The sequence below is a fragment of the Balaenoptera acutorostrata genome, chromosome 2 (assembly GCF_949987535.1).
Source record: "Balaenoptera acutorostrata chromosome 2, mBalAcu1.1, whole genome shotgun sequence".
Lineage (NCBI taxonomy): Eukaryota > Metazoa > Chordata > Mammalia > Artiodactyla > Balaenopteridae > Balaenoptera > Balaenoptera acutorostrata.
In genome coordinates, this window is record NC_080065.1 from 165,519,550 (window position 1) to 165,547,061 (window position 27,512).

The following is a 27,512-nucleotide window of genomic DNA, read 5'->3' on the forward strand; positions in this document are numbered from 1 at the left end:
GCTATCGGCCGGTTAGGGTTTGTGGGGAAGATGGAGTATTCCGCTTTGGGCACCGCGGAGGCCGCGGACAGCGGCGCGGCCCGGCCGTACAACAACTCGGAGGAGCGGGAGGGCCGGGAACCCGACGGGCTGCGCTTCGACCGCGAGAGGGCGCGCCGCCTCTGGGAAGCAGTGTCCGGGGCCCAACCAGTGGGGAGGGAGGAAGGTGAGTCCGGGTGCTTCAGAGGCAGGAAGACACTCGCCCCCCTGCTCCTTTCGCGGAGAGTGGCGAAAGCGCGGGGCGGGGACGCGGACCAGCCCCCGGGTCTATGGTCACACCCTCTGGCGCCCGGCCCGCCCCCTTGCGTGATGCGCCCCGGGACTCCCTGACTCGTGCACCTCACCAAGACTCGGGCGCCTTGTGCCAGCTCCCCTGAAAATCCAGGCCGTGCGCCACAGGAAGCGCGCGCAAATGGTCAAGGGCCTTCTCACGCTCTGGCCGCGTGGTTCTTTACCCCGCCTTCCTCACCCGCGAGAGGTTACCTCTTCCTCAACTTGAGGACTGGAATCCTCCGGGCGTGCCGTCCACGCCGTTTCGGAGACCCTCAGAACCTTCCCCGCCAGCCTCATAACCCCTTCACCATCCCAGTCTCCAGGTTGCCCCACCCCTAGTGTCTCTTGCCTCTCTTCTCTCATGCCCCACACTTCCAAGGGCTCTAGAAGGCCTTCTCCATACCTCAGTGTTCCTCCTGAACTTGGAGACTGAGCCCTGGCTTACCCCTGTTTCTTGGTGTCACCTGTCTCCACCACTTGAATCCCTTTTCTAATATGGGGGCCAGGAGCCCGAGAGCCTGGCCGGGGTATACTATGGCTTCAGCTTGTTGTATCCCACGCTTGACCCAAGGTTGTGGAGAACAGGATAGACAAGTGCGTCTAGGGGGGGCACTTGTGGGCTGAAGCTTCCCAGCTTGTTCTGCACTTGACCTAGCTCTGGGTAAGATGGAGATAGAAAGAGGAGGATGGAAAGAGCTGCTCTGACCCCGTTTTGTGACCCCCTTCACAGTCCTTAGCAGAGCTAGCTGCTTAACTCTAACCCAGAAGTACACAAACTGGGCTTTTGTGCTAATGCTGTCAGGTAATCTGCAGGGAAATCAGATTTCTGTAAAGGTTTGTTTGCTTGCTAAGCAGACTAATCTTGGAAAGTTAATATGTTGCTTGTCAACTGATTGTCCTGGGATAAAATGGAATTTTTGACCACATCCAAGGAAGATATGTTTAAATTTGGGGTGGTATACAGACCTGTACCCTGATGTATACTTCTCCGATTTAAAAACTAGTCTAGTCTGACTCCTAAATTAATAAGAGGCTCCTATCCCCCTCACCCTCATACTTTGAAACTTGTTTGGCACAAAGTTGCCTCTCCTCCACCCTCGACCGCCCGCAATTTTCCTTTCATTAATTTGACCAACATTCACTAATGCCTGCTCTGTTCCCAGGATTGGCTGGGCATCAGAGCTACAGAGTTGAGAATAATACTGTCCTTGCCCTGGAGGGGCTTGTAGTCTAATCCAGGAAGCAGACACCAAGACAGTTGCAGTGTAATGTAGTGGGTGCAGTGAAGTGGGAAGTCTAAGAGTTGAGGGTACACAAAGAGGAAGCGACCTTTGTCCTCAGGGGATAGGGAAGGCATGCCCTGGACATTGAAGCAGAGAACACAGCAGCTGTGCTCTGGGAAGTGAACTGTTTATGTGTGTATGAATGCACACAGTCATTTAGAACCCAGTTCATTTCCCTGCTCTCCTCACTTTGTCCAATAATTTATTTGAGGTCTAGGTAGATACCTATAACACCAAGTCCTACTCACCTTGGTTTTTTATTTTCTCTTAGTTATAATTTTTGTTTTCTCATTGAGTTATAATTTACATACCATAAAATTCACCCATTGTAACTGTAAAATTCAATTAATTGTAGTAAAAGTATAGAGTTGTATAGCCCTAGTCCAGTTTAGAATATTTCCATCACTCCAATTTGTGCTCCTTTACATTAAATCCCCTCTCTTACCTCCTGCCCTTGGCAACCACTAATCTGTTTTCTGTCTCTATAAATTTGCCTTTTCTGGACCTTTCATGTAAATGGAATCCTATAATATATAGTCTTTTTCATTTGGCTTCTCTCACTCAGCATGTTTTTGAGGTTCAGCCAAATTGTAGTGTGTATTAATACATCATTCCTTTTTATTGCTAAATAGAATTCCATTGTATAAATCTTGCTTTTTTTTATTCTCTAATAATCTCTGCCTTTTGAGTGGGCTGTTTAAACTATTGACATTTAATTTAGTTGTTGATACGGCTAGACTTACTGTCCCTACTTCATGACCCTATGAAAATCAGCCCTCTATGTCACATTCTAGATCTCTCAGCCTCTGCCTGATACCTCTTCTGATTGTCTACAATATGGATACAAAATAAATCCTGCCAATCAGATGCCTTCTCATAAGATTTGGAAGGCAGAAATGCAGTGAAGATCATATTTCTACAGCTATTGTTATTGTCAAGAAAGGTCGTGGAACTATAAGATCTTCTTACATCAGTGTTCCAGCATCCATTCTCCAGCTTCATATGCTAAGAGGCATGTTCAATGACAATGGAAGCTTCTTACTTCCAGCAAGGCTGCAGTGGAGGCCTCAGAGATTGTAGCTCACCTGTTGGAACAGTTATGCATTGTTCCTAGAGACATTTCTGGAAGGCTCAACCTAGTACCTTCAGCCTTTCCAATGATTTTCTAAGCACCTAATTTCCTGTATCAAACCTGTCCCCTCTGGTAATTGGTAATTGGATTAGAGTTGTATGTGGATATCTGGGAAACAGGGATTCACATTCAGGCCACCATCTCAGAATTCTGATAATTCATACAAGTTCTTTTTCCCTCTGTGGACCTTAGCTTCCTCCAACCTCATGAACCTCTCACAGATTTTGTGAGTCAGGAATTCAGGAAAGGGTTGGCTGGACAGTTCTGACTCAAGGTCTCTTATGCAGTTGCAGTCAGATAGTGGCTAGAGCTGAAACAAAAGTGGGATGGAACTTCTGGAGGCTGGCCGGGCATCTCTTTTTTCACATAGTTTCAGGGTCTCTCCATGTGATTTCATGCATGGAATAGTTTAGGCTTCCTCACAGCTTGGAATAAAATCGCTTACATGGTAACTGAAGACTTTAAGAGCAAATATTCCCAATTTGGTTCTTTTTTATAATTTCTGTCTTCCATGTGTCTATATGTTGCTTGGTAGTCAGCCAGTGATTCAGTAAACACCTGGAGCCAGTAAAGGCCTCGGTTGGATCTGTAGGTAGGTAGGAAAGTACATTCAAAGTTCAAGCCATTTTAAAGTCAGCCCTAGCTTTTACTTTCTGTCAGGGCCTTTTGCATCTCTTCTGTGCATGTGTACAACCTCAGAGTTGGCCAGGAGTATGTGGCTAACTTGGGCCGTCTTAGATCCCCACTGCCACACAGTCTCAGCCACAAACATGACACAGCAAAGGCTATAGTAGAGCCTTTGGCCTTTCCTCCTCACCTACCTCTGAGACCATCACTTCCACCAACATTATCACTAGATAGGGGCGTTGCCCACCACTCCAAATCAAGTGATTTCCTCTTCCACAGGGAAGCTATTGGTTCTCACATCCTACCTCCTCCTGGTAGAACCTCTGCACTGACTGAGTGTGGGAGGGGATGAGAGCAGTCCCAGATTCCCGCTCTTCTCACCCGTAGTTCAGCAGATGTACAAGCATAAGTGCTTCCCAGATTGTTAAGTGCCTTTGGTCAATTTCCAGGGTACTGAAGGGATTGTTTCTGTCAGTTTTGTCCAGTGTTTTAGTTGCCTTGGGTGAAGAGGATCTCCTCACTCTGCTATAGCCGAAGTCCCACCCCCTACTCATTTTATATTCAACTTCACTTCCTCTGCCTGACTTCTAAATTTGGAGGGTCCAAGACTCAGTCCTAGGAGTCTCAATTTGTATCTCCAGCTCTGACCTTTCCCTCAAGTTCTAGGACTGAATCTCTAGCTGACTACTTGATATCTCTACCCATGTATGTGATAGACCACTCATGTTTAATATAGCCAAAGGAAAAGTCTTTAATTTCTCCTCCAAGGCTGTCTTCCTCCAGTTCTCATCTGTTAGTTGCTCAAATTCAAAACCTAGGAGTTATCCTTGAATGCTGTCCTACTTCACCCCCTACATCCAATCAAAGAAATTGGATGTCAGAGCTACTTCCAGAACATAATTCCAAATCCATCCACTTTTCTCATCTCCACTGACAGCCTGCCTAGTCCAAATTTCTATCATCTATTGCCTAGAAGACTGCAACAGCCTCTTCCCTGTTCTTCCTGTTTCCATTCCTGTTCCCATACAATCTGCTGACACAACGAACAGACTAATCTTTTCAAAACATAAGCCATATCTTGTCACCTCTCATTGCACTAAGAATAAAATCTGTAGTTCATACCATGGTTTATGAGGCCTTATACTCATTCCACATGATCTGGTAGGCCTCAGGCTCTCTCCAACTTTATTTCCTACCACTATTCTCTCATTCACCATACTCTATCCACACTGTCCTTCTCTTCATTCCTTGCATATGCCAATCTCATCCCTGCCTCAGAGACTTGACACTGTCTCAGGCTGGAAAAGTTTCCGCCAGACGTTCTTGTGGCTAACACCTCCCTAGCATGGTCTTCACTGACTATACTGCCCCATCGTTCTCTACCACTTACTTTGTTTGGTTGTTTTCATAATATTTCTCACTCTCTGTCACCATCTTGCTTATTTATTTACTTTGTACTCTGTCTTATTTGTTGACATGGCCCCAGCACTAAACCCATTGCTGGCACGTAGAAGGCATTCTGAATACATAATTGTGAACTGTGTGAGTGTATTCTCTGAGGCCAAAGAGATGTATTTCATTTATTCAGCAGGTATTCACCAAGCCCCTCCTGTGGGTTAGGGATTTTATTTTTAATTTATTTTATTGAAGTATAGTTGGTTTACAATGTGTTAATTTCTGCTGTATAGCAAAGTGATTCAGTTTCACATATATACATACATATACACATATATTCTTTTTCATATTCTTTTCCATTATGGTTTATCACAGGATATTCAATATACTTCCCTGTGCTATACAGTAGGACCTTGTTGTTTAATCCATTCTATATATGATAGTTTGCATCTACTAATCCCAAACTCCCCATCCATCCCTCTCCCACCTCCCCCTTGGCAACCATGAGTCTGTTCTCTATGTCTGTGAGTCTGTTTCTGTTTTGTAGATAAGTTCATTTGTGTCATATGTTAGATTCCACATATAAGTGATATATGGTATTTGTCTTTCTCTTTTTTAAATATTTATTTTATTTATTTATTTGGTTGCGCCGGGTCTTAGTTGCAGCAGGTGGGCTCCTTAGTTGTGGCATGCGAACTCTTAGTTGGGGCATGCATGTGGGAAGAAGGGCTGTTGCCTGGCTACATTTCCTGACCAGGGATCAAACCTGGGCCCCCTGCATTGGGAGTGCGGAGTCCCAACCACTGCGCCACCAGGGAAGTCCCTGTCTTTCTCTTTCTGACTTTACTTAGTATGATAATCTCTAGGTCCATCCTTGTTGCTGCAAATTACATTATTTCATTCTTTTTTATGGCTGAGTAGTATTCCATTGTATATATGTACCACATCTTCTTTATCCATTCATCTATCAATGAACATTTAGGTTGTTTCCATGTCGTGGCTATTGTGAATAGTGCTGCTATGAACATAGGGGTGCATGTATCTTTTTGAATTATAGTTTTGGCTGGATATATGCCCAGGAGTGGGATTGCTGGATCATATGGCAACTCTATTTTTAGTTTTTTGAGGAACCTCCATACTGTTTTCCACAGTGGCTGCACCAATTTACATTCCCACCAACAGCGTAAGAGGATTCCCTTTTCTCCATACCATCTCCAGCATTTGTTATTTGTAGAGTTTTTAATGATGGCCATTCTGGGTCAGGCATTTTATTAGATACTGGGTATACAAAGTCATAAGTGACATGGTCCTTGCCCTGTTTAGTCTTTGGGAGTCAGATTCTGAATATCCTTGAAAGGGAACCCCGTCTCCTTTAATAAAACAAAATCCATCATCTCCAGGCGAGGAGAGAATGGCTCTATCCTGACTCCTGGGTAGCATTTTCCCTTTATGGGCTTTGCATTCTGAGGAGCCTCTCACCCTCCCTTTAAAAAGCTCTGGCCCAGATGTGTTCACAGACCAACTTCTGTTGGTTTCTCTGAGCACGGCTGAGGCAGCCACAGTCTTTCACAAAAATTTACCAAACACTGTAGGAGAAAAATAGGGAAATAAACAAAAGACCCTCAGGGTCAGAAATGTAGCCAGACAACAGCCCTTCTTCCCAAAAGGGCTGGCATAAATAAGCTTTATATCTTGTGGAGTAGGGAGAGGCACCTTAAAAGTTCCCCACCAAGAACCTCCCTCCAGGGAATCTTGCCCACTTTTTGGTCCAGAGTAGAAGATAAAACACATGAATTTGCCATCCCCTCACGGTTTTCTAGATTCTACCCCTGCCTCAGATTATCGATGTCATGATAGAATTCATGCCTTGAGTGAGATTTTACTCCCTCCTCAAAAAGTAAAGCTTTGTTTTCCAGGCCCAACAATTAAGCACAGGTTAATACTGTAGTTTCCTATGGTGTGGAACTTGTGTGACACGTTAGGTAATTTGTTTTTTTGGCTGCATTGGGTCTTCGTTGCTGTGAGCAGGCTTTCTCTAGTTGCGGCGAGTGGTGGCTACTCTTTATTGCAGTGCACGGGCTTCTCATTGCGGTGACTTCTCTTGTCTTGGGAAGTCCGTTAGGTAATTTTAGACGTTTCAAAATCAGATCAAGAACAGTGAGAAGGGACTTCCCTGGTGGCGCAGTGGTTAAGAATCCGCCTGCCGATGCAGGGGACAGGGGTTCGAGCCCTGGTCCGGGAAGATCCCACATGCCGCGGAGCAACTAAGCCCACGGACCCCAACTACTGAGCCTGCGCTCTAGAGCCCATGAGCCACAACTTCTGAGCCTGCACGCCACAACTACTGAAACCTGTGCACCTAGAGCCCATGCCCCACAAGAGAAGCCACCGCAATGAAAAGCCTGTGCACTGCAGCGAAGAGTAGCCCCTGCCTCTGCAACTAGAGAAAGCCCACACACAACGAAGACCCAACACAGCCAAAAATTAATTAATTAATTAATTTTTTAAAAAACGAACAGTGAGAAAATTATTCTCTTTTCAAGTCTTTCAATTCTTCCGATTCTGTCTGGGAAGTCATCTCAGTTGGGTGCTACGATATCTTAACACCTCTCCTCACAGTTGCCACTCTCTCTCTCTCTCTTTTTTTTTTTTCTAGTTTCAATGGATATTTTTTATTATTTATTTAATAGATCACCAACTTCTTCTTGCTCCCTACCAACAATTGGAATTTCATTTTGTTTCCATGCTGAGTGGTGAAACAATGACAAAGCTAATCAGCATAAGCTACTTCATAAAGAGAACTAAGCTAACACAGCTCATTTTCTTTTTTTTTTTTTCATTTTCTTTTAACAGGCATAATATAAATATATGCACTCTAGAATGCACAATGGTTTAGTCTCTAAGAAATTCAAATAGGATCTTAAAGAATGTAGGCAAATCCAGGGTGCAGTAGATGTGAGCTGAGATGCCGTACAACTGTTTAAGGGTTCCTGGCGCTACATCTCTTGGCCACTAGCCGAATCTTGACGGGGGAAGATATTAGCTAATGCCAAGTGGAGATGCAGAAAGTGCTAAGTTGACTTAGAGGCTATGCACAGGAACCAAAAGGCAGGAAAGTACTAAACATTTCTGAGAGCATCCACCCCAGGAAGCACTTTACCTTCCAGGAGCTCTAAACTGGCACCACCCCCAGTGCTCACATGTCTGACTTTATCCTCCATGTTCCATTTGGCACAGCAAGTAGCAGTGTCTCCACCAACTATGATGGTGATGCAGCCCCTGGAAGTGGCTTTTACCACCTCATCCATGAGGGCTTTGTTTCCTCGGGCAAAAGCTTCCCATTCAAATATGGCCACAGGTCCATTCCACACGACCTGCTTAGCCCGAGCATCAGCCTCAGCACACTCCTTGCTGCTCTCAGGACCACAGTCCAAGCACATCCAGCCAGCTGGTATGCCAGAGGCCACAGTGGCTTGGCCAGTCTTGGCATTCTCATCAAACTTATCAGCAGTGACAAAATCAACAGGCAAGGTAATCTTCACGCCATTCTTCTCAGCTTTGGACATCAGGTCTTTGAAAATCTTGGATCCCAAACAGAGAAGTGCCAGTCTCCATGTTGTTGAGCACCTTAAGGAAGGTAAAGGCCATTCCACCACCAATAATCATCTCACTGTCTTTGTCCAGCATATTATTGATCAGCTGGATCTTGTCCGTAACTTTAGCTCCGCCCATGATGGCCAGGAAGGGTCGCTCGGGGCTCTCCAAGGCCTTGCCAAGTAGTTCAGCTCCTTCTTCATCAAAAAACCTCTAGCCTTCTTTGGCAGATTTACTCCCACCATGGAGCTGTGGGCTTGGTGAGCAGTGCCAAAAGCATCATTGACATACACATCCCCTAGCTTGGAAAGCGAAGCTCGGAGGGCTTCTGTTTTGGCTGGCTCAGCTTTAACCTTGTTCCCAGAAGCATCTTTTCCCTTCCCATCTTCCTCCACGTGAAAGCAAAGGTTCTCCAGCAGGATGACAGACCCAGCAGCTAGGTCAGCACAAGCTTTCTAGTCCTTCAAGAACAAAACATCCTTGCCCAGCAGAGATTTGAGTTCTACAGCAACTGGCTGCAAGGAGTACTTGTCAGGCATGGGGACACCATCAGGCCGGCCCAGATGGCTCATAAGAACAACTGACTTGGCTCCAATGTCCAAGCAGAATTTGGTGCTTGGAACGGCAGCCTTGATCCTCTGGTTGTTTGTTCTCTTGTTGTTCTTCCTAGGAACATTGAAGTCCACTCTCATGATGACCCGCTTCCCCTTCACATCCAGCTTGTCCAGAGTCAGCTTGTTAGAAAGCGACATCTTGGCAATTCAGTGGCAGCAAGAGGCCGGGGGAAGAGACTGGGGCAGTGACAGCAGCAGAGACTGCGTTTGCCACTCTCTTAATGTTCTTTTTAGAGAGAACTGCAAGCCTCTCACACCAGTATCTGGCTAGAATTGTTTCATTTTTATTGTATTTATTTTTATTGGTATTTACTTGTTTATAATTTAAAGATTCCTTTTTAAAAGAATTTACTTAGTAAAGAAAGTTGGCATAGGGACTTCCCTGGCAGTCCAGTGGCTAAGACTCCACGCTTCCACTGCAGGGGGCATGGGTTCCATCCCTGGTCGGGGAACTAAGATCCCACATGCCATGTGGCACAGCCAAAAATAAATAAATAAATAATAATAATCATTTAAAAAGAAGAAAGAAAGAAAGTTGGCGTACATAAAAGTATAAAGTAAGTTACAGGTGAGGTGGCACGAGAATATAGCATGAGTCATGAAAGCAGTAGGGGAGGGGTGGCTGAGGTTTGCCGATTTAATAGTATGGCATTCCATTACTCAGTGCCTGCGTTTGAGGCAGGGTTCAAAGACAGTACTGTCGAGGCAGGTTTTTAACTCAAAGATTTTTTATTTTCCTCTCTGTAGTGGAACACATGATCCAGAAGAACCAGTGTCTCTTCACCAACACCCAGTGTAAGGTTTGCTGCGCCTTGCTAATTTCTGAGTCCCAGAAGCTGGCACACTACCAGGTATGCCCTTGTACCTTTAGTACTGCTTTATTTTTCCAGACCCAGTGTCAAACCCCCACTTCTCCCTGGCTTGTGCAGTGAATTCCTTTTTAGCCACCCAAGTGTTGCCTCCATGCATGTTGGCTGTGACTTGAAGATTGACTTAATTTTTCTGAGTCTCATTTCTTCCATCCAAATCAGGATCATTACACTTATATGTTCCCATGCAGCTTGGTACAGTAGAAAGTACATGCTTTGGCTTTAAATAGACCTGTGTTTGAATCACATCTCTGTTACTCATCTTGGGCAAGAAACGTCACTATCTTCAGCCTCAGTTTCCTCATCTATAAGATTGAGATGATGATAATTTTCTCATAAATTATTGTGAAGATTAGATTTGACAGCATTTAAGTACTTTTACAGAGTAGGAACTCAATAAACTAGGTTTCTTCCCCGACCCTCTCCTCCTCAAAAGTGTCTGTGAGGATGAATCAGATGAAAATCTAGTAAGTGTTTTTGAGTGCCTTAGACATGAAATGGCATTTAGCTATCTTTGATCTTTTTCCTGGGTTCTTGCAGAGCAAAAAACATGCCAACAAAGTGAAGAGATACCTAGCAATCCATGGAATGGAGACATTAAAGGGGGACATGAAGAAGCTAGACTCAGATCAGGTAATACAGCTGCCATGTTGAAACTGCTCACTTCCTGATGAAGCCAGCAGGCAGGTTGGTGTGGTGGAAGGAACATGGGCTTTGAGTCAGACTGACTTGGCTTCAAATCCTGGCCCTGTCGTGTGACTTGGGCAAGTCTTATTACTTCTCTGAGCCTTGATTTCTTCCTCTATAATAATAAGGATGCTAATGTCAACTACCTTTCAGGATTTTTCCAAACTAAAATGAAGGAAGGTTTATTAAAGCACCCAACACAGAGCCTGGCACATAGTAGGGGCTCAGTAAATGGAGCCATTGTCAGTGGTTTGTTAGAGTAGGACAGCTGTCCATTCCCTACTCAAGAAGAGAAAGTGGAAGAAAGCCAGGTTGCTTGCTTTCTTGAGATCTGGGGGGAAGAGCTGAGTTCAATACTTGAATATTTGGAATAAACAAGTGGAACTTTTCCAGCATGTTTGCTTTTTGCCTTAGAAGTACTGTGAGAATTATGCTGAAACAACCCCAGTCCCTCAGGTGTACCATTATTTTTGTTCCATAGCAGGCTGTGCAAATGTCATGAGATGAAGTCAGCAGACTAGGGCCCAATACTAGCTCTACAACTTAACTGGTTGGGTGACTTTGGACAAGTCACTTAACCTCTCTGTACTTCACCCATAAAATGGAGATAATAGTTCCTACCTCTTAAGGTATTGTGAGGTAAAATTCCAATTCCTATTGGATGCTCAGTAAGAGCTTACACTACAAACTGTGCCTCCCTGTCATAGGGACCACAGGTTTGGAAGGGCCTTGCTCATCCCTTCTGCAAATTCACTGGCTCATCCCCTGGTTGCCCTTCTTGTGATTTAGGATCCAGAAAGACAAGATCAACTCTGTGACCTTGGGCAAGTCACTTCACCTCTTTATATCCCTGATCCTTCTACTCTTGGAGTGGCCCAGTAGTTCTAATGAGATCAAGGGCCCCTCCCCGTCCAACAAAGAATTATCCAGCCCAAAATGTCAATAGTACCAAGGTTGAAAAATGCTATATTAGAATGAATACTGTATTCAGAGAGAGGCTGGGAACTCTTAATATAGACTTGAAGTACATTGTTTTCTAGCCTAATCATAATCATGAAATAAAACCCAATGATCTGCTTGTTCATCAAACCCTGAACATCTGCTGTGTGCCAGACTCCAGCAGAGTGCTATGGATAGGAAACAAAGATGAATTCAACAGTCTTTGCCCAAATGTTGCACTTTAGTTCACAGAAAAGTCTCCTAAGCTGTGACACTGTCAGTTTAGGGTGACAAGCAAGTGGTATGATAGAGGTCTATTTAATGCACTCCAGGAGTACAGAGGAAGAACAAGATTAGTTCTTCCTGGAATGATCACACAAAGTGGCTTGATAATTGTTTACTGAGTAATTTTCTTGAGTAAAAGTCTCTCAGAAGAGGTAATATTTAATCTGGGCCTTGAAGGCTAAACAGACATATGCCAGGCAGTAAAGAAAGGAAGATCATTCTAGGCAGCAGGAATGGCCCAAGTAAAACAAGGAAGTAGCAGAGAACAAAATGGGGAATGGTGAGTAAAGCATGGGATGAAGTAGCTGGAAAAGAATCCAGAAAGGTAGGTTGGGGTTAGTGTGTGAAGGGGGCCTTGAATGCCCATTCTCCTTTGGGCAGTGGGGAACCAGTGAAGATTTTCTGGCCGGGCAGTGGCGTGATCAGACCTGTGTTCTTTCTCCTAACCAGAAGAGCAGCAGAAGCAAAGACAAGAACCAGTGCTGCCCCATCTGTAACATGACCTTTTCCTCCCCTGTCGTGGCCCAGTCGCACTACCTGGGGAAGACCCACGCAAAGAACTTAAAGCTGAAGCAGCAATCCACTAAGGTGGAAGGTACTGGTTTTCCTGAGTGGTGCTATGTATCGGGACCCCTCCCGTCCTCAAGGCACCAATGCCAGGTGCTCCCAGAAATGCTCACTGGGGCCACAGACTTGAAGAGGTTGAACTGCTTTTGAGAGCCCTTAAAAATATCAAAGTAGACCCAGCTTCATTGAAATGCATCCTCGGAGTTGTACTCACCTAACCTCCCTTTCTTTGGTTACATCAGTTTTTCTCTATAGAAGCTTCTTAGCCCTGAGCTTTTGTCCTTACAAATAATTATAAGTCAGGAGTGCCAAAGTCCTCCAGGCTATGCACACCAGGAGAGCATTCTATCTCCTGTCTCTCTCACTTAGATTTTTCCCTCCTAGCATCCACCTGCCCTATTGCCATGCATTCCAAGTTAAAAGCTAAATCCTTGTCTTTTTCGTGTGCTCAGGTTATGCCCTGCTCACTTTAATCCTCAAAGCTGCCTGTTCTCCCCAAGACAGGGACTTGCCTTTCGAAGCTGAATACTTCAGTGCTGCCACTACTGCCCAGCAAACCGTATTTGCAACTGCCATGAATTCATTCCCAGTGCAGTGACTTCTAAAATAGCCCCCTTTATCTTGTCACCACTGGGGCTCAGCCTTCACTTTCATCTCATTAACTCCTGACTTTCTGGGATTTTAAACCTCTGCTAACTGCAGTTAGTCAAAACTGAAAGTTCTTTGATCTTTATTTTATTTTTTTCTTGGTAATTTTTGCTTCTGTCTTTATTTTGGACCAAGAAGTAGACTATACTATCTATAACACTTGTCCTTTTTTGAATTGCTGTATTATAAAAACAAGACAGTGATGTTTTGGAAGACTTTGAAGATAGGGGAAAAAAATCACTCATAATTATACTCTCTTATCACACCCAAATCTAGTATTCCTGCTATGAAACAAGAGATTAAGTCATGGATGCCCAAGTTTAAATCCTGGCACTGCTATTTACCATCTGTACGACTGAACTTCTTCGTGCCTGAGTTTTCTCACCTATAAAATGTTGCTAATACTACTTCATAGGTTTTGAGGATGAAATAAGGTATACAAGGAACCTAGGATGTAATAAACGCTCAGTAAATGACAGTTCTCTTTTTTTTTGGCCAAGTGGCCTGCAGGATCTTAGTTCCCTGACTAGGGATTGAACCCGGCCCGGTAGTGAAAATGCCAAGTCCTAATCACTGGACCGCCAGGGAATTTCCGACAGTTCTTATTGTTAGTATTATCACCATCATCAAGATAGCCAGTGAATGGAATCCCCACATAAAATGCAGTAGTTGATCAGGCATCCACCACCTGGAGCATGTCACTGGCCTTGCTTATGGTTTGTTCATCATTAAGTTATACTAGTACTAATTGCTTTTGTTTAAAGTCAGTGTTGGTACCATTTATGGTACCAAAAAGATTAAACATTAGACCAAGGGAAATTAGCTTAAGAACAGAACTTTATATGGTCACTTATCTTTAGGTTTATCTGAGCTTAACTTTCTATAAATGGGAAAATTCCCTGGAATATGCCCGGTCCAAAGATTCCATATTCAAGGGTTTATGTTTTATATTTACTTTTGGCCCTTGCCACATAACAGGTATGTTTTTATATAGTTATAATCATAGTGCATGTACCATTTGTATCCTGCTTTAACTTTTAATTTTGTAGTTTAAGCACATTTCCATGTTATTACATGAGTTTATAACTATATTTCTGAAATTAAACATTTTTCTAATGTAAAAGTAATACAAGCATGTTGTAGAAAATATGGAAAATATAGATAAATGGAAAGAAAAATACTCATAATTTTACCATTCAAAGGTAACCACTGTTAACATTTTGGAGTACTGTTTCTCCTATAATCTTTTGTTATGTGTATGTGTGTATATCTGTGCGTATATGTGTTTTATGTATGTCTAGATTATGTGTATAAACATAAAATAGTTTAACCTTATTGTTTTTATAAAAACAACGCATACTCATTATTGTTATTTCTAGTTCAAACAATGCAGAAGGTACAAAGAGGAAAGTAAAATACCACCCAAATCCTACCACCAAGAGAGAAACACTGTTAATATGTTGGTAACATTTCAAAATACCAGTATACACATATAGATTGCACGTTATGTCTTTTAATAATGACATGATCGTATCGTGTATAATTTTCTTTTATGCTCTTTTCACTTAATATAACATTTGTATTTCCCCATGTTATTAAAAACTTTTTCATAAACATTTTTAATGACAATATCCCATCACAGCACATTTATTTAACCAGTCCTCTAATGGTGAATATTTACGTTTTCCCCCTCTCCTTTATTAATGTTTGTAAATAACACTACAGCAAACATTCCTGTAGAATTCTCTTTCCATATTTCAAGTTGTTTCCTGAGAGAAGACTCCTGTAGCTCTCATTTTTACTGGATGTCCATTAAGTGGTTCCTCCAACTTTACTTAACCATTCACCTCTGATGCTTCTCTTCAGTATCTTTTAAAGAAAGACCCTTATGTTTCAGTGATCATGATTATTTCTTTTCTGATATCAAGAATCTACATTCATTGTAGACAAGTTGGAAAAGACTGAAAAGCACACTTTTACTCAATGCTTTTGGTCTTTTTTCCACACATCACCAGTATGGTTTTTGTTGTTTTACAGAACTGAGGACATAAGAACCAGTTTGCTGTATAGCCTGCTTTTTTTTTTTTTTTTTAAACTCAACAGCACATACTGAATATTTTCTCATATTATTGAATATTCTACAACATGTACCTTACTTTTCCAGTGACTTGCTGAAACAATGACTAAGGAAAATCAATAGCCAGGGAAATTGAGATTTCCTATACTGGAAAACCATTGTGGGAAAAACCAGCAAGTTTCTTCTGGCTTGTTGAAAATCCTCAAAACTTCTCCCATTGAAGTGGTACAGAGATGAAAGAACATCTGTCTGTGAGTGCTGCTGAGCCCCACCTCTCCTCCACCTTTGGTGGGGGTTCTAGACCACATTTTTAAAGCAGTGGTTACTAGATTGACACCATTCCAGCCACGTGGACTCATTAGTGAGTCATGACATCCACTTTATAAAGCAGCAGTGCAGCCTGCAGTCAGCATCAGGACATTTGTTGGCCCACGGGAGGCTTACATATATGCCCATACCAGACTTTGATTAACTGAATTCATGGACCACAGCCAGGGATGTTTTCTGAAGGTGAACACATGGACTGTAGCCTTCAGGTCTCCGTGCCACACTCTGGCAGCCTGGCATAGAGGAGAGGACATGGTCTTTAGGGTCACACAGACCTGTATTCACTCATTAGCTGGGTGATCTTGGGTAAGTCATTTCACCCATCTGAGCCTCGGTTTTTCTCTGTATTGTGGCAAAATGACACCTACCTCATGGTATAGTTCTGAGGACCAAAAGAGAAAATATATATACAAATCTCATAACTTAATGTCAATGTCATCCTCTGCTCCCCCACTCAGCCTAGAAGGCAGTGTAGCCTAAAAGGCCCCCCTAGTATAGTGCCTTTTCTAAATGACCCTCCAGGCCCTCAGGCCCTCAGTTTCTACATCTGTGCATTGACTTCCAGATCTATAACTGGGCTACTTTGAGGATGGGAATAAAACACCCAAACTTCTTGTCCCATTTGCTGTGAAGTTCTGGGGAATTCTGAGGGAGGAGAAGATTGCAAGCATGTACATCTCTAATCTGTTGTAATTTGGCAACTTGATAGCAGAAGTGCAGAGCCCTCTCGGAATATAAGAAAATCAGGATTCATGTGCCTGAAGTAGTTAAAGCTGCCGAACAAAGTAGGTGGTCTTTGGGCTCCCCATCTCTTCTCAATTAGAGAAGATTTTCACTGTGTGATTCACACAGGCAGTGCCACACTTGCAGGTGTGATTAGCTAGTGACCCAGCCTTTCTTTGCATTCAGCATACGCGAAAGCCTGGCACCTTCTGGGTTTTTTCATTGTTTCTGTTTGAACTCTCTCACCGCAGCTCTGTCGAAACGCCTTACAAACCCTTTCCTTGTGGCCTCCACCTTAGCCTTGCACCAGAATAGAGAGATGATAGACCCAGACAAGTTCTGCAGCCTCTGCCACGCGACTTTCAATGACCCTGTCATGGCTCAGCAACATTATATGGGCAAGAAACACAGGAAACAGGAGACAAAGCTCAAACTTATGGCACACTACGGGCGGCTGGCCGACCCTGCTGTCGCTGACTCATCAGGTAAGGGGCCCAGCTCACACCCAGAGCTGGATCGGGGCTTGACTGCTGGGGTTCCCTGGACCACCAAGGCTATGCTTTTCCTCCTCAGGTCTTCTGAAGCAGGCATTGCAAACTCAAATGCCTGCAGAGGCTGGACAGGAAATTTCAATATGTGAAAGAGCGAGGAGGGGATATGATCAACTGAGGGTATGTGCCTCTCCTAGACAGCTCCAGCCAGCTGTTACCATATCTTTCAGTTTTTCAAAAGAATCTAGAAGCCAGATTTGAATAAGAATTCTCCTGATTTTTAAATGTGCAACTAAAATTTTAAAAGTTTAAACCCTATGTGAGTCAAACCTGCCTGCAAGCCAGATTTGGGGCAAGGGCCACCAATTTGCAACCTCTGATTTAAACTCCCTGTCATCCACATTTCCTGTGTGAAGGCCTCAGCAGCCTCTGCCAGATTTTATAATGTCCTCAGAATCCCTCATCTCCCAGCAGCTAAGGCCCACCTGTGTCCCTGAGATAGAGTGGTGAAGGAGACCACTCTGACTCAGAACATTAGCTACTGCCCTGACCTCCAGATACCAGTCAGCATCACAGGAGTGAGCATTCACAAAAAGTTAGGAGCCCTTCCCATCACAGTAGCTACTCACAGCCTACAGTAAGGGTGGGGAGGGGGAGGTTATTATTTTCTCTTTCAGTCAGCAAATATTTATTGAAAACCTGCTGCATTCTCTCATTGGGGTATAGTAGTGACCAAATCTGATACAGTCTCTGCCTTGTGGAGCCTACTTAAGCATTGGTGTGGGTCCCCAGGGCTTCTTCCCCAGGCCATTAAGATGCAGCACCAGACAGACAGCACCATGGCATCCAGGTGCAAGGAAGCTCTTGCTCAGAGCCATCTGTGCTCTTCCCACAATCCTGGAGAGGTGAACACCCAGATGCCATAGATGTTCCAGACCACATATGGGCAAGGGGAACGATCATGCCTCTCTAACAACCCCCCAAACCCCAAAGCACCATACAGCACAGGCCATCCTTGGGCAATGCTGACTGATGAGAAGGGTGCAAAGTGGTGGCTATGCAGCAAGGGGGAGATTCCTTTAGCAGGGTGCCAAGGATTGCCTTTCCAATGCCTTTGAAAGACCCTCTTTTAGAAACCTCTTCAAAATCAGAAAGGAATGACTAATATTTATTTACTCGTCCTACATATAGGCAGTGCCTTTCCCTTTAACAGGATCAATCCCATATGCTGAGGCATCTGGAAACTTCAGAACCAAGCTCTTCAGAGCCCTGCTTCACGATATAGCATCCAGCTAGCACAACCCAGTGTTCTCTTGCAGCTAACCCTCTTTTGCTCCAGTTCCTGCCCCAGCTTTACTCGGTCCTGCCCTGGTCGTTCCCTCATTATCTCTTTTCCACTGGCAGGACTGAGGCACTGCAGTGTTTCAGGCTGCTTACCTTAACTTGTGTCCATTCTTTTCTTTTATCTCAAGCCAAAGCCTCCTTCTTGTATTTACCCTCCTCCATTTATCTAAGCTAAATTACCATATTTAATCCTAGAACTGTATCCTGGATCCTTTTTTCTGGCTTAAATCATTTGACTTCATCACAGATCAACTAAATTCTTTCATGAAAATCTAGGTGGGGGGAAGGGGTATCACATCCCACTTTGATATTAATATATACATTATAATTTGATCCCCACAGCATTCCTATAAAATACTTGTGATTTTCCCACTTTACAATAAAGAAGATGAGACTCAGAGTGACTTGCTCAGGTCATACAGCTGATATGACCTGATGTTAATAAGTGACAGCATCAGTAGGGGTCTGTAGCTCTGTCTGGTTCCAAAACTTACACTACTTCTCCCTGCCTTCAGCTCTATGTACTTGGCTGTAGGCTCTCCCGAGTCCAGGATGTCAGCAGAGACACTGAGCTCTCTCTGACCCCCTTCTTACTCACAGAGGTGGAATGTTGACCTAGGGTGTGCAAGCAGTGACTTCTGCTGACAGGGGTTCTGCCCTAGCAAAGGATTTAGGTTGTTAGCAGCTTGGCTTTTCCCTGCTGGCTTCAGTCGACCCTTGTTCATTCGTTCTTTCAGACAGTCAGTCATCCTGCACTTACCAATGGCTGCTGTAGTCCAGGCCTTAGGCTAGATGCTCTCACATTTAATTACCTGACTTAATCCACACAACAACTCTGTTGTGCACATTTGATTATTCCCATTTCACAAATGAGGACATTAGGATCAGAAAGATGAAATTGATTTGTTCTGGGTCCCACACTAGGCTGTGGCAGCCAGCATTGAAACCGAAGTCAGGTTCTGTGTTAGGTCCAGAGAATAGTTTCCATGGGGCTTCTGGCAAGTGTCTCATGACAAGTATGGGTCAAATGTGAGATGACCTAGAGTATCCAGATCTCTCCCACCAGGGGTGGATGCAGCATCTACCAGGCAGATTAAACAAGACTTGGAGTTTGCTTTATACTCCAGGCTCACATTTCTCTCATTTACTCAAGAATGTCAAAAGTAAAACCTGCATATCATTCAGGTCGCCAAATCCTTCCAGCCACCAGAGCTCTCAGCATCCCCTCTGGGTTACATAGACAAGGTAGGTATTGTCCATATTCTTGTGGAGCTTAGAGTCTAGAAGAGAAAACAGGCATTGAGCAATGAACTACAAGTGTGGCAAGCTTTAGAAAAGGAAACAAACAGGATGCTATGAAGATAACTTAAGATGGGGGACCAGGGACAAGAGAGACAGTGTGGGACAACATGATGCTGGGGAGATGAGCAAGTATCTAGTCATGGCATTGTGGGTCATGTTAGAGATTTAGACCTTTATCCTAAGAGCATTGGGAAGCTATTCACAGCTTCAGCATTATTAGATCATTCTAGTTACAAAGTGGAGAATGGCTTGCAATTAGGGAGGAAGGGTAGTGGAGAGAGACCAGCAGTGAGACTATTGCAATAATTCATACTGGAGAATATGGGAGGCTGGACTAAGCAGTGGTAGAGGTAGACAGGAGTAGATGGATTCAAGAGGTAGGTAGGAAGTAGAATTGGCCATCCAATGTGGGAGATGAAGGAAAGGGAACAGTCAAGGATGGTGCCCAGGTTTAGTCTGAAGCCATCAGGTGGATAACCAGGTTTTGGCAGCTTGAGTTTAAGATGCCCACGAGATAGCAAAGTAGAGATGTTCAAGAGGCAGTCGGATATATAGGTCTAGGCCTAAAAGAGAGGTCTGGGTTAGAGATATTGCCATGTTGGTAGGTCAGAAACTGTTAAATATTGGTAGTTTCATATGTTTTAAGCTAATAAGTGGTCATTGAAGTCGGAGAAATAAAAGAGATCCCTTAGAGAGTTTAGAGAGAAAGGAGCAAAGGATGTAAGATTGAGCCCTCTGAAAATTCTGGCACATGCTACAAACATGGATGAACCTTGAGGACATTACGCACAGTGAAATAAGCCAGTCACAAAAAGACAAATCCTGTATGATTTCATTTGTATGAGATATCAAGAGTAATCAGACTCATAGAAACAGAAAGAATGTGGTTGCCAGGGATTAGGGGGAGGGAGAAATGGGGAGTATAATGGGTGTAGGTTTTTAGTTTTGCAAAATGACAAAGTTCTGGAGATTGGTTACACGACAATGTGAGATACTTAACATGATGAAAACACAAATTTCTCTAACCCAGAACTGTCCTTTACAATTACTGAATTGTACACTTAAAATGGATTAGATGGTAAATTTTCTGTTATTTGTATTTTACCACAATTTAAAATAATAAAAAGAAATTTAAAGAGAGAAAGAAAGAAAACCAAGATTGAGCCCTCTGGAACTGCCAGTATTAAATGGTGGAGGTCAAACATGAGACAGCAAAAGAAACTGAGAAGGAGCCACCAGAGAAGAAAAATCAAGAGTGCGGCATGCTGAAAGCCAAGGACGGGGAGACTTTGAAGAAGGAAGGAGTCACCAGTTCTGTCAGGTGCTGTTGAGAGGTCAAATATGAAGAGGCCACATAAGCATTCATTTTGTCCATTAAATTTAGATACAGGGAAGCCTCCACTGGCCTCGGAAAGAGGGCGTGTGTGTGTGTGTGTGTTTGTGTGTGTAGGGGGATAGGTTGCAAAGTAATTGAGAGACAAGGAGGTGGAGAAGCAGTTGTAGACAGGGCTTTCAAAAGTCTTGGCAGTAAAAGGGAGGAGATACAGGTGCTTTTCCAAATAAACCAGATGTTTAAAAATCAACTCTAGTGATTTATACTTCATAAAATCACAGGGGTAAACCAGAATATCAAACATGTAAAATGAAAATGGATGAGTGGGGGTACTGGACAAAGCTGGTTTTTTAGAAGCAACTTGCCCCAAATGATGATTTGAATCTAGCTTACAGATCAGTAAACTGTGTGCTGAGATGTACCTCGCATAGGGGAGTCCGGAGACCTGTGGTGCAGAGGGAAAAATGGGGGCTTCACAGACCAGAGGGCAAATCCCAGCTCTGACCCCAGGTCAACCACTTAACCTCCCTGAGCCTGTTTCCTGCTCTGAAAAATGGAGCTAATCACCTATCTTGCAGCACTGTTGTAAGAATCCAAGGGCATAAGTATCCAGAATTTTGGCATGGTGCTTGGTGCTTAATAGATGATAAGAGTGGGCTGTTGTAATCTGGGCATCAGTGACCCTTAACCATTGGTGGTTGTCACCCCCACACCAACTTCAGGTTCAACTCTGGACCTTGTGGGGAGGGTGATCCTGCTAGTCCATTATGCATCTTTTCCCTGTTAGTATTGAACCATTTTTTTTGTTTGTTTGTTTTAGTATTGAACCATTAATTCTGGCCTTCAGTGTCTAAAAAAGACCTGAATTCTGATTGCAGTAATTTTCCCCTTAAATGCTTTAAAGGGATGTGTCTTCCAGGAAATACCTGAAGATACAAGAGAAACAGATGTAGCTGGGAATGTCTGCTAGCTTATTGGATTGAGGAGATCGTTGGTGTTCTCAGTAGCTGCAGCTGCCATGGAAGGCTGGTTAAAAGATACTCTTCACCTCTTTGCCAGCATCACTCATGGAACTCGTAAGAGTGATAATAAGCCAAAAGTTCACATTTATTGCATACTTACTATGTGCCAGTTGCTTTTATTTGAATCATTACAATAACCTTATGAGGTTGATACTAGTATTAACCTCATTGTATAGGTAAGGAACCTAAGTCTCAGAGAAGCCCCACTTTTACAAATGAGGAAACCAAATCCCAGAGAGATTAAGTAACTGGCCTGTGGTCCTACAAGTAAGAAATGATAGAGCTGGGATTTGAACCTAGGTGATCTCACTCCAGACCTGTGAGACTTTAGGATGGCAAATGCAAAAGGTGTCAGAGGGGGGCTTCCCTGGTGGCGCAGTGGTTAAGAATCTGCCTGCTAATGCAGGGGACATGGGTTCAAGCCCTGGCCGGGGAGGATCCTACATGCCACAGAGCAACTAAACCCATGCGCCACAGCTACTGAGCCTGCGCTCTAGAGCATGTGAGCCACAACTACGGAAGCCCGCGCGCCTAGAGCCCATGCTCCACAACAAGAGCAACAGAGAGTAGACCCTGCTCACCGCAACTAGAGAAAGCCCACGTGCAGCAACAAAGACCCAATGCAGCCAAAAATAAATACTTTTTTTTTTTTCTTAAAAAGGTGTCAGAGGACTCTTGAAGTCACGTGTACAGTTGCCTGTCTTGCGCAGCTAGACCTGGCATGCTGAATAAGTACAGCCTTGGCAGTCAGCCAAGCTTGCTTGCCATTTACTAACTCTGTGTTCTTGGACATGTAACCATGCCTTATTTTCCTCATCTATAAGAGAATAATGATAATGGTTTTCACAGAATAATTATGAGCACCAATCAAAATTATATGAAGTGCATGGCCTATATCAGGCACTTGGTAAACAATAGCTGCTTTTTATTGTAAGTATGATGGTTGTGGTATAATTGGTTTATTGTTGAGTAAAGCTGAGGATCAGAAAGGGGAAGGGATTTAGCCAAGGTCACGTGAATGCAGAGCCAGGAGTCCAGCCCCATATCTTGGTTCCTGGCCCATGCTCTCTCTGCTAGACCATGTGAAGAAAGGCCACTTTGTCATTGGAGCAGCCCTGGTAGTGAGACAGGGTGTCTGTGAGCCCCATGGTAGAGAGACAGATTGATTTTGCTAACAGGCCTCAATAATTACTGTTACTGCAAGCCCAAAGAGAGTGGCACCTTCCCAGAGATCTCTTAGCTAAAGGCATCCTTAATGAGGCTACTTAGCACAGTCAAGGTGGAAAAGACAGTTACATCAAATGTCACCTCTTTGTTCTAGCAATCTTTTATTTACTCAACAGACAGCTACTCTGGACCAGGCTCAGTGCTGGGACTGAGGGCACAGAGGGGAACGAGGAGGTTCCCAGCCCCAGGCATACATGTGCCCCCTGAGCATTGAGGCCACTGGGATTCTTATCAGGGCCAGTCACCTAACCTCACCCCGCCCATCCATCCTCAGAAGGGCATTTGCACATGCTGTCAAAAGCAGCAGTCCCCAGGTCCCTTCTTATTGGATAACTAAGCATCTTGACTTTTATGTGTGTTTCAGCCGGGAAGGGCTACGCCTGCAAGACGTGTAAGATAGTGCTGAACTCCATAGAACAGTACCAAGCTCATGTCAGCGGCTTCAAACACAAGAACCAGTGAGTAATCATACTTTGAAATTCAAGGGTCTGCAGCAGGAGCTCAGGGCTTTGGAAGCAGAACAAAGCCATGGTACTCCTTGGCTAAAAGGGAATCCTGGCAGTCTTTTCTGCCAGTCAACAGAAGCTCAATCAGTTAACAGAAAGTTCTTCTCCCATCAGCTTCTCCCCAGCCTTTAGACCTGTTGGGCTGAAGGTTTTAGTAGAGAAACATAAACAATTCCCTTGGTGGTCTCCTAGATTTTTTGGCTGTTAGCAGTCTGACTAGGGAAGCTCCCCCACCCCCACTCACCACTGGCCTGAGGTCTTCACTGCCATCAATTATGTAACAAGAGCTCCCTCTACCGATTATTACCAAATATGACCAGGTTCTTTCATCAAATATTGAACACCCTCTGAGCGGTAGCCAAGACAGACCCAGTCCCTACTCTTGTAACCTAACATTCTGATGGGAGGAGACAAACAATAAGCATGTAAACAACCAATAATTACAAATTGTGATAAGTTCTTTGAAGGGAAGAGATTAGCAGAGTCATCTATTCATGATAATCTTGAAAATGACTAACATTCTTTGTTTGAGCTCCTGGTCTGTTGCAGGCCACATGCCAAGCAAATTCTCTCAGGTAATCCTCACAACAATCCTGGGAAGAAGGGGTTATTACTCTGATTTTACAGATAGAGGCAACCACCGTTCAGAGTGGTATTATGAGGCAGAGCCATAATTCACACTGAGGCTCGTCTCGCTCACACATGCTCCTCCAGGGCATCATGCTGACAAGGGGGTTGTGGCGTCATATGATGGAAACAGGCGAGGTCCTGCGGGGGAGGGCCCACATGGTTCTGTCCCTGCCTCTCAGAAGGGAACTGTGTAGTGTGGACAGTGTGCCACAGCATAACCTTCTGAGAGAGGAATTATCCCCGTTTTACAGATGAGGAAACAGTTTCAGGCAGGCAAGTCTGCCGAAATGATTGCTTTGACTTTGGTGATTGGTTCTGCATTGCTTACAGAGCCGAATGAATAAAATTGGTAGAAGCACAGAGTGTTGGGGTCAAAATATCCTTGGTCCTCTCTGCTCTGCCTGAAGTCTCCTCTCCCACACTGCGGCTTTATTGATAGATATGTCTTTAACTGGGAAGACTCTTGAGGGTCCTCTTAGATATGGACTTGAGACAAGCCCTAGCAACCTGGCCTGTGTCTCACTCCTGTTTCAGCATACCTCCCTTGCAGCTTGGCTGGTGGCACTTTTGTCAGACAATGTGGAACCAGTCGGAGCCCTACCCTGGGGCTACCCAGACTTGAAAATGCTAGTGTTGTTTACTGTTTTCTTCCTACACTTCCCAGCTGTGTGACCTTAGGTGAGTCAGTAAACCTCTTTGAGTCTCCAATTCCTTTTCTGTAAGATTATAGTACAATTTGTTGAACACCTAATTCAAGCTCATTAATTTGCACCAGCAGCTCCAAATTAGGACCCCACACACACACTTTACAACCCAAGGAAACCGAATGTCAGGTAGATTAAGTAACTTTGCCCAAAATCTCATAGTTACTTGGAGTCAGACCCAGGATTCAAACCTCTGACTTCAAAGCCCATTCATTTTGCTCTGCCATTTCCAAATGGAGCTCATTATCCTCACCTTATGGGATGATATAAGGGTTAGAGATAATATATGTGAAGTTCTAGTCCTGATAAGGGGAGCTGTTAGAGATAAGCTTTCACTCATTCGACAAAGATTTATTGTGTATCTATTATGTGCCAAGCCCTGTTTTGAGCACTGGGGCTACAGTAGGAACCAAGACCAATGCTGTTGCCTGATCCTTTGGATCCCCCTCTGGTGGTAGAAGCAGATCCTAAACAAGTCCATAAACATATAGACAATATCCGGTGGTGCTAGTGGGATAGGGATAGAAGAGCCACTTCACATTTCATTCCATGTGATGGGGAGAATGGTCATTCTGTACCGCCTAGGTCATGTAGGGCCCTGTAGGCAGAATAAATGATTTCGTGTAGAGGAAACACATGGGCTGCAGTCCTGAATCTACCACACTTAAAAAAAGCTTACTGAAAAAAAAAAAAAAAAGCTTACTGTGGGCAGGTCACTTATACTTTCCGAACTTTAGTTTCCTCATATGTAAAATGGGGGTGCTGGTCCCCCCCTTGCAGAATTAGCATGAGAATGAAATAGGATACTGGAAGCAAGACACCCAGCCTTGTGCCTAGCATGCAGTGGCCCTCAGTAAAGGAGAGCTGCCCTGCTTATTACTCCATGCCCTAGAAGAGCTGTACTATCATTGGAATAAGCTACCTGGAATACCATCACAACCACTACAAACTAACCCTGTGCCTTTGTTCCTTCTCAAATTACAGGTCACCAAAAACAGTGGCATCACCTCTGGGCCAGATTCCCATGCAAAGGCAACCCATTCATAAAGACTCAACCACCTTGGAAAACTAGAGGTGTTTCTGTCCAGCACCCCAGGTTGAACCAGCCATGAGCCAACTTTCTGTGACTATGGTCAGCCCTTGGCTCCTTCCTCCTCCCTTCTTACACCTGGAGAATACACAGGCTTGAGGCAGGAGTGGACCACAGAGAGCCTCTGATTGGTCCAGGCAAATCCACCCCTGCTCCTCCCCTTTGGAATGGGCCCTGTTGGTCAGGATAAGGGAAGCAGAGATCTTGACAGGACTTGGGGTCTCCCAGAATGGTAGTTTGGAGGATGACCTTTCCCCTTCCCCAGCTCCTCTGGGCTATATGTCATGAGGCCCCAGGCCTGTCTTTCCTTTGCAGGTCAGTTTTGGACCAGTCCCTGCAGCTGAAGAACTGAGCTCTCCCTGGGCTCTAGGTATCTCCAGGGAAACCTGGAGCTTTCACGCCAGACTTTGGCCTAGGCAAGAAAGGGCAGATGGAAGTGGCTGCCGCATGGAAACTTGAAGTTAATATGACACTCCCTCTCCCCCAAAAGAGTGCAAGCTTTCCTGAGCCTGGGATCAGATGCTGGCCAGTTGTACAGATTTCTGCCGACTGTGAAGTCTCCTTCTACAGCAATGACACAATCCTGGCAGAGTACTGCTATTCCTCTTACCACCCATTCTCCACAGTTCCTGAATGGTGCTAAGAATCTGCAGCAAGTAAGGACAAGCTAGAGCCGAAGGAGGCCTCAGTACCCAGTGGGATCATGGAAACCTCCAATAGAGGCCTTTCCCCTCCTCCATCAGAGGTGCTCTGACACAGGGTCATGTGGGAAGGTCCCCACATGCAAATTCCTTGATGGTTCTATACCCTTAAAAGGAAACTGCCTTGTGCCAGCCAGCTCAGAGGTTAATTGCTGCCCTTCAACCCTGCTAGCCCTCTCCTTCCCCTTGTGCAGCAGACCACCTGCCCAGGTTGCTGTGGTGCTAGTCCTCCCCCATCATCCACCAGGAGATTCTGGGGACCAAGGAGCAGGATGGGCCCCTAAGGGAAGAAAAGAGCTGGTGTAAGTTTCTGCAGTGAGGAAACAGATGTTTCCCTGACCCCACACCTAGATTTCTCTAACACTGCTGTGTTTTATGGCCTGGGACTTCACTGGGAGTGGACTTTACCTTGTAGCTTTCAAACAGGAATTCCAGGGAGAGTTACCATCTGAGGTCCCTCTTCACTGGGTCAAAGAAGCCTGCAGCTGCTCTCGTGATCTCCTCCCCACACTTCCTGCCCCTTCGCCTGTAAATGCCTTTATGTATCGTGTCGGGGGGATGGTGTGTGTGTGTGCTTATGGTCTATCTCTTGGTTACTGAAGCATCTAAATAAACAATTTCTCCAATGAGCCAGACTGCAACTTAACAGACCTGGGATTTGGATCTAGTTTGTGTGTCTTTACCTTCACCCTCACCCTGCTCAGACTTCCAGCACCCTAAATACTGATTTTAAGACTTGGGACAGAGACAGGCATCCCAGTTGCTTGGCAGCTCTGTAGAAAACTTCCAGATGCCCTAAATTCAGTACAAGCTCACCTGCTCATCCACCTCCCCCCTGTCCTGGAGGGCCTCATAGAGGTCTTTAGAAGGTTTAAGCTGGGAGTCTACTTTGTTCGAGATGCTCATGTGGCTGCTGTGTGGAGAAGGAATGCAGGGGAGCAGGAAAGGAGACAGACATACAGGGAGGCCAGAATGGCAGCGTATCCAGTATGGCTCTTTCCAGGCTAACTCCTTCGGGACAGAGACCTAGCCTCATTCATCTCCATTCCCCTAATGTACAGAGTGGTGTGTCACACAGTTTGT

The 27,512-nt window shown here is 44.5% G+C and overlaps 1 protein-coding gene and 1 pseudogene across 3 annotated transcripts; one reads left to right on the plus strand and one right to left on the minus strand.

Annotated features, from left to right (window-relative positions):
* On the plus strand, positions 1-27,075 carry ZNF346 (zinc finger protein 346). 3 transcript variants are annotated; one of them, XR_449950.2, is made up of 8 exons: positions 1-205; positions 9,705-9,808; positions 10,367-10,459; positions 12,188-12,332; positions 16,331-16,564; positions 20,344-20,537; positions 23,163-23,256; positions 25,623-25,641. XR_449950.2 is itself a non-coding variant. In XM_007169757.2 (7 exons), exons 1-7 carry the CDS (start codon positions 31-33, stop codon positions 25,708-25,710), a joined length of 933 nt encoding a protein of 310 aa, XP_007169819.2. In that variant the 5' UTR covers positions 1-30; the 3' UTR covers positions 25,711-27,075. The 3 variants fall into 3 exon arrangements, 2 of the variants coding, with proteins under 2 accessions (XP_007169819.2, XP_007169820.2); XM_007169757.2 differs by lacking the exon at positions 20,344-20,537 and having other exon boundaries at positions 25,623-27,075; XM_007169758.2 differs by lacking the exon at positions 20,344-20,537 and having other exon boundaries at positions 16,379-16,564; positions 25,623-27,075.
* On the minus strand, positions 7,832-9,131 carry LOC103012270 (phosphoglycerate kinase 1-like; annotated as a pseudogene).
* Positions 27,076-27,512: the final 437 nt, after the last annotated feature.

Bases quoted from the DNA above. Each gene is read 5' to 3' on its own strand.
- ZNF346 (XM_007169757.2), top strand. From the start codon at position 31: ATGGAGTATTCCGCTTTGGGCACCGCGGAGGCCGCGGACAGCGGCGCG. The intron at 9,809-10,366 runs GTATGCCCTTGT...GGGTTCTTGCAG, and splicing joins AGAAGCTGGCACACTACCAG to AGCAAAAAACATGCCAACAA. The intron at 12,333-16,330 runs GTACTGGTTTTC...CTCTCACCGCAG, and splicing joins GCAATCCACTAAGGTGGAAG to CTCTGTCGAAACGCCTTACA.